General features: G+C 42.3%; 1 protein-coding gene across 1 annotated transcript in view; it reads left to right on the plus strand.

The window, feature by feature from the left end:
* LOC115216675 (structural maintenance of chromosomes protein 6) overlaps window positions 1-7,500 on the plus strand; it is a 162,248-nt gene that overhangs the window by 72,154 nt on the left and 82,594 nt on the right. Inside the window, exons 19-21 of the mRNA XM_029786179.2 lie at window positions 380-436; window positions 1,522-1,692; window positions 4,376-4,513. Of these exons, the coding sequence (XP_029642039.1) occupies window positions 380-436; window positions 1,522-1,692; window positions 4,376-4,513 (366 nt within the window). The remainder of the gene's footprint in view (window positions 1-379; window positions 437-1,521; window positions 1,693-4,375; window positions 4,514-7,500) is intronic.

A 7,500-nucleotide genomic window follows, 5' to 3' on the forward strand; every position in this document is an offset into this window, starting at 1 on the left:
GTTTTAATAAAACAAATCGACCCCAGGACTTCTTTTAAAGCCCAGTACTTATTCTGTCAGCCTGTTTTCCTCAACCGCTAAGTTACGGGGAAGCAAACACACCAACACTGGTTGTCAAGTGGTGATGGGGTGGGGGCAATCGCAGACCCTCCTACAGTGGGTATATTTCCCATGGTACTTGCATTATTAGCAAGGTTGTCAAGTCCTCAGCAAGACAGGACTAATTGGTGCATCTCAGCCTTATTATCCTTATGCTGACACCAGTCTCTCTTAGTATGCTTCAAGTAGCAAACATGGATTAGTGATGCAATGCAACTAGTTTCATGATATATTTTACTCAATAAATAGATTCAACAAGAAAATTATTCCTTACTTCCAGGAAATTGAAGAATTGCAGATCTTAGATGACATTGAACCGATTGATGTGATGGCGCTTGTAAGTTGAGACTTTTTTTTTTTCTTTTTCCTATTAATATTGAACCCTTTAGCATTTAAGCTTGCCTTATAAGGCCCAAATATTCTTCCTGTTTAAGCTAACCATATAAGGCCCAAATAGTCTTCCTGTTTAAGCTAACCATATAAGGCCCAAATAGTCTTCCTGTTTTGTGTTCAAACCAGCCAAATGTGGCTTCTCGCATCTACTCTACAAAAGTAAACAATCGCTCCTTTGAAATCTCAAAACTACGAGATTTACCGTCCAACCCATGCTAGCATGGAAAACGGACGCTAAACGATGATGATGATGATGTGCTGGTGGTACGTAAAAAAGACATTCGAGCGAGGTCGTGGCCAGTGCCGCTGGACTGGCTCCTGTGCAGGTGGCACATAAAAAGCACCATTTGAGCGTGGTCGTTGCCAGTACCACCAAACTGGCCCTCGTGCCAGTGGCATGTAAAAGCACCCACTACACTCTCGGAGTGGTTGCTGTTAGGAAGGGCATCCAGCTGTAGAAACTCTGCCAGATCAGATTAGAGTCTGGTTCGCCAGACCTCAGTCAAATCGTCCAACCCATGCTAGCATGGAAAGCAGACGTTAAACGATGAATGCATGATTAATTCAAAACGATGTGAACAGATTAGCATTACATTTGATAGATTAATGCTAAAGGATTAAAATCTGCATAATAATACTGAAATTTCTGTTCCAAATACCCTTACTCAGATGAGAAATTGGTTTTTTATGTTGTGGCAGAATAAACTGATAAAAAGGTAGACATCTTTAATCTTTGCCAACGTCGCCTGCGTGATCATTGCCAATGTCACCTTGCTGGCACCTGTGCCGGTGGCATGGGCAAAAAGATTCGAGCAAGGTCATTGCCAGTACCGCCTGCCTGGCCCCCGTGTCATGGCATGTAAAAGGGCACCATTCAAGCGTGACCGTTGCCTTACTGGCACCTGTGCCGGTGGCATTGTAGGTGCATCATATCACTGTATTTTTGTTTCATTCTTGTGTGTGTATCATTTCCATTTTAAAGAAGTGGTTGTTAATTTTTTATTTTTTAAACCTCTCCTTGTTTGACAGGAAGAAGAGCATAAAAAGATAACCAGCAGCTTATCAAAGCACAAAGAATCTTATGCGGAAGAGAAAGAGAAATATAAGAAGATACAGTCGGAGACGAGTGAATTGGATCGAGTCTTCTCAGAAAAAGAGCAACAGTTGAGGTCGCTTACATCTCAGTTGGAAACTATCAGGGTACTTTTTTTCTCCTTTTTTTTTTTTGTTTCAGTCATTAGGCTGCGGCCATGCTGGGGCACCACTTTCAAGACTTTTTATTGAATGAATCAAACGCCAGTGCTTATTATTATTTAAAAAATTTTTTTATAAAGCCTGGTACTTATTCAATTGGTCTCTTTTGCTGAGCTGCTTAGTTATGGGAACATAAACACACCAACGCTGGTTGTCAAGCGGTGGTGGGGGACAAAGACACACACACACACTCAGATATACGATGAGCTTCTTTCAGTTTCTGTCTGCTCATAAGGCTTTGGTTAGCCTGAAGCTATAGTAGAAGACCCTTGTTGAAGGTGCCATGCTGTGAAACTGAACCTGGAACCATGTGGTTGGGAAGCAAACTTCTTACCACACAGCCATACCCGCACTCATACTCTTTTACTTGTTTCAGTCATTTGACTGTGGCCATGCTGGAGCACTGCCTTTAGTCGACCAAATCGACACCAGGACTTATTCTTTGTAAGCCTAGTACTTTATTGGTCTATTTTGCCAAACTGCTAAGTTACAGGGACGTAAACACACCAGCATTGGTTGTCAAGCGATGTTGGGGGGACAAACACAGAAACATATACACACTCATATATATATATATATATACACAACGGTCTTCTTTCAGTGTCCGTCTACCAAATCCACTCACAAGGCTTTGGTCATCCCGAGGCTATAGTAGAAGACATTTGCCCAAGGTGCCACGCAGTGGGACTGAACCCGGAACCATGTGGTTGGTAAGCAAGCTACTTACCACACAGCCACTCCTGCGCCTGAACATTTTTATTAGATTATCTTCCAGTATTCCAACGTCCTGTTCTTTTTTGTTTTTTGTATATTGGCCTTGATTTGCAATACACACCTGGAATTGATGGTTAGTTATGCTTCGTAATTATTACTAGAGCACTGAAAGAACAAAACACTCCTTGAATTGACTTCAACTTCCTTGCATTTAAACCAGCCACAGCAACTGGCCCCAAATATTCTACTTGTTTTACATTCACACTGACAGGATGCAGCATCTCATACCTATTTGATAAATCTCTCTATATATATATAAATGGCAAAATGTGTGTGTGTGTCCTTCATACAAATCCACAATTTTTCAGTTAGAGGTCTCGCACTTTCTATGGTCATTCAAAAACCGTCCAAGGGTGGTCATGCACATCTTTACATTTCCCCAGTCACCCCGTAAAGCCATTAAAAAATGAATAGAAGTGACTTTTTGTGAATTTCCTATCCAAAACCCAATCAAAATGCCCGAAACTTGATACGCCAATTGAATGCCAGCTAGCTGTATGTGATTGGTCAGAGATTTGGACAGTACTCGCGTGTATGTGCGCACGCATGCAGCTGTATATGCATGCACTAGCACTATGACCTGGTGTTGCTGGGTCATAGTGCTAGTCTATTTTAAAAATAAGCAATCACATCGGTGAAATTCAATGCTAGAAGATAATGCATGATTACTTCAAAACAATGTGACTAAACAAACCTTGCATATGACAGAGAAATCTGAATGCTAAACGGTTAAATGAAAGGAGTTTCTTTCATTATCATCATCATTGTTTCAATGTCCACTTTTCCCAGCTTGCATGGGTTAAGCAGAATTTGTCTTGCTCTTCTACAGTGAGACACCTTTCCTGTTGCCAATTCTCACCTGTTTCCAAGTAAGGTAATATTTCAAATGATTTACTGCCAAGGTCGACTTTGCCTTTCATCCTTTCTGGGTTGATAAATTAAGTACCAGTTGCCTTCTGGATGTATTATTGCTTGCATACACTTTTTCAAGATCAGTGATGAAAAGTTACTGGAAAAAGGATATTAATATTTGCATTGGGAACTCCTTTCATCGAAAACCGGTGATTGTCATACGCCGACGACAGGTCAATACCTAGAAACTGCAGTCCGTGCGTATCACTTAGGTTGACGAGGGAAGGATGACCTCCCTTTGCAAATACCGATAGGACACAGAAAGTGTGTCAATAGCCAGCTGGAGACGATGTTCTCTTGGGGCTACAAGCTACAGTAACACCCACCCTTAGTGGTTAGCCATATTGAGATGGCAAATATACCTCACATGTTTATTTATATATCTATATAAAAGACCCCCTTCAGTCATGAATGACCATCAGATTGCACCTAGAATGTTCACCTCCAAGGCATGAGTCCGGGCAAGGTTGTTTGTGGAAGACCAGCAGTCACCTGTGTCGTACCAGTCTCTCCCCTTCATGCTAGCAGTGATGTCCAAGGGAAAGGCAAAGGGGCCGATACAGCTTGGCACCAGTGACGTCACAACTCATTTCTACAGCTGAGTGAACTGCAGCAATGCAAAATGAAATATCTTGCCTGAAAACAGAACACAGCCCATTCCAAAAATGTACATACACTTACACACACGTCTCGGTTTATGTGTGCAAAAGTCAGATATTTAATTCCTGGTTTAAATCTTTCTGTTTTTATTGGTGTAGTGTCTACAATTTCAATCATGGTGCTTATAATTTGTTTTTTTATACACACACACACACACACAGTAAATACATATGTATATACATGTTTGTGTTTGTAAATATACACACATACATTTACATATTCATGCAAGCATATGTACACACACACACTTAAACCCATCAACATTTTGTGTATGTTTTCCCAGGAGGAGGAGGCACGGCTTCTGACCGACCATGCTGAAGCAAAGTCTTATTATACCCACTATGAAAAAAAATTTGATGAACAGCAAAAGAAAATATCTCAGAAAATTGCCATTATAGAAAAAATAAATGCTGAAATCAAGGTAAGTCAAGGATTTCTCTATTTCTTAGGAATGAGACATTGAAAAATATTTTTCAGGAATGAGACATTGCTTGCAAAAATGTTATTGCCATACTTACCTGTTCTCCTCCTCTCTGCATTTTCTTATCATTTAGATAAAAATGAGATTACAATGGTTAAAATATAATCATGGTCATCAGCATCATCATCATCATCATTGATATCTTCAGCAGCAGACATGATGATGATAGCATATATGTCACTGTAATCTCTTTATTTCTTTATGGATATTTGTCCCTTGTGAATATGCCAGGCACTTTGCCACCATCTCTATCCTGCTGTCTCCCCCCTCTCTCTCTCCCTCTCCTCCAGCACTGCCCTCAGGTTGGGTAACCATGTATCTCCTTTGTGACAGCACACCTGTTTCAGTCTTCATTCCTGATCCCCCCATCCCCCAGCAAAGTAACTGTGTACCTCCTCTACAGCAAAACATCCGTTTCTGTCTCTCCGTCTCACTTTAACCTTTCATCATCTGACACAAGATCCCCTCCTCCAATGCCCCCTTCCCCTCTCAAAATATTTTAGTCTTGCAAGTTACTTGGTGACCCTGTCAGTGCAGGTGCCACTTAAAAAGCATCCAGTCCACGCTGTAAAGGTGTTGGCATTTGGAAGGGCATCCAGCTGTAAAAACCTTGCCAAAACTGACCTCACCTGTGCTTGTGCTATAAGCACTAACTCCACTCTGCTGGGTGGTTGGTGTTAGGAAGAGCATCCAGCTGTAAAAATCCTGCCAAAACAGTCACAGAAGTCCGGTGCAGGCTTCTGCCTGGCTGGTTCTTGTGGTACCATCCCACCCATGCCAGCATAGAAGGTGGACGTTAAAAGGTGATGATGATACCCTCAAAGTACAAGAAGCAGGACAGAGAATAGGGGCAGACAAACTTCATACCGTTTCTGTCTATTGAATTCACTGTCGGCCCAGGAGCTGCAATAGAAAACAATCCTCCGTTGTTAGACTTCATCATCAGCATCATCATTTAATGTCTGCTTTCCATGCTAGCATGGGTTGGACGATTTGACTGAGGACTGATGAACCAGATGGCTTCACCAGGCTCCAATTTTGATCTGGCAGAGTTTCTACACCTGGATGCCCTTCCTAACGCCAACCACTCCGAGAGTGTAGTGGGTGCTTTTTTTACATGCCACCAGCACAGGGGCCAGTCAGGCGGTACTGGCAACAGCCATGCTCAAATGGAGTTTTTTACGTGCCACCTGCACAGGAGCCAGTCCAGCGGCACTGGTAATGACCTCGCTCAAATGCTTTTTCACATGCCACTGGCACAAGTGCCAGTAAGGCGGCACTGGTAAGGATCACGCTCAAATGGTGCTTTTTACGTGCCACCAGCACAGAAGCCAGATAGCTGCTCTAGTAACAATCACACTTGGATGGTGCTCTTAGCGCTCCACTAGCACAGATGCCAATCATTGAATTTTATTTTGATTTCACTTGCCTCAACAGGTCTTCGCAAGCAGAGTACACACGGTTTGGTTTGTAGATAGTAAAGCCTCACAGGACACAAGAAGCAGTTAGTATATTTGAACAACTGAACCCCATGTAAAGTTTGTGTTTAACCGTTTAGCATTTAAAATGGCCATATCAGGCTAAAATATCCTACATGTGTTCAAACAATCCAGCTTTGGTTCCTCACACCTACCTTACAATGTCATTCTAAAAATAAACTACCATGTTGTCAGAATCTTGGAGCTACAAGATAATTCATGATTATTCCAAGACAATGTGAATAGGTCTGCATTACATTTAACAGAATAATACTACTACTATTGGTCTCATAAGAGACCCACTGCGTTGAGGCAGTTCGTAATTCACAGATGGGTGACCTTTGGCACATTGGACACCTGTCCTGAAAATCTGGTACTCAAGAGCACACGTTAAGTTAAATAAAGTCATGGCCAACCTATAACTTACAGCCATGTCCTTTACGGCCAAACACTTCTTTCCCCTCACACACAAACTCTTTCTATCTCTCTAGTAAAACTGCCCCACAATCTATCTTCTCAACATCCCCGCCACCCACTACAGCCCCCTCTATCTTTCACATGCTTCTTTGCACATTCTCTATGCCTTTATATACCTACCATATCACCTCCCAGCCATGCCAATTCCTCTCACCATCCTTGCTATCTCTAAATATCCCCCACCTCACACTCTTATGGAACATCCCCTCTGTACTACTTACTCTTCTCCCACTGTTCCCTGTAAGTAGGCCCTCTCTGTCTCACTCTGACTGACTCTATCTTTCTCTCTTACTCTCTCCCACCTCCCTCTCCTTCCTTGTCCTATCGGGGTAGCCAAGTATCTCCTCTGAACTAATCCCTGTTCCCCTATCATACTCTAACCATTCGCATGGCACACTGTTACTTTTCTCATTTCCACTTCCTGCCTCAGCTGAGAGGTCCTTGAATTGCAAGCTACTTGGCAACCCCACAGGTGCTAGAGCCAATTAAAAAGCATGTGCTGGTGCCAGGTAGAAAGCACCCATGCTGGTACCACATAAAAAGTACCCATACTGGCTCTATGTAAGCAGTACCACATAAAAAGTACCCATACTGGCTCTATGTAAGCAGTACCACATAAAAAGTACCCATACTGGCTCTATGTAAGCAGTACCACATAAAAAGTACCCATACTGGCTCTATGTAAGCAGTACCACATAAAAAGTACCCATACTGGCTCTATGTAAGCAGTACCACATAAAAAGTACCCATACTGGCTCTATGTAAGCAGTACCACATAAAAAGTACCCATACTGGCTCTATGTAAGCAGTACCGCATAAAAAGTACCCATACTGGCTCTATGTAAGCAGTACCGCATAAAAAGTACCCATACTGGCTCTATGTAAGCAGTACCGCATAAAAAGTACCCATACTGGCTCTATGTAAGCAGTACCGCATAAAAAGTACCCATACTGGCTCTATGTAAGCAGTAC

This window comes from Octopus sinensis, linkage group LG10 (assembly GCF_006345805.1).
Source record: "Octopus sinensis linkage group LG10, ASM634580v1, whole genome shotgun sequence".
NCBI classification, from domain to species: domain Eukaryota; kingdom Metazoa; phylum Mollusca; class Cephalopoda; order Octopoda; family Octopodidae; genus Octopus; species Octopus sinensis.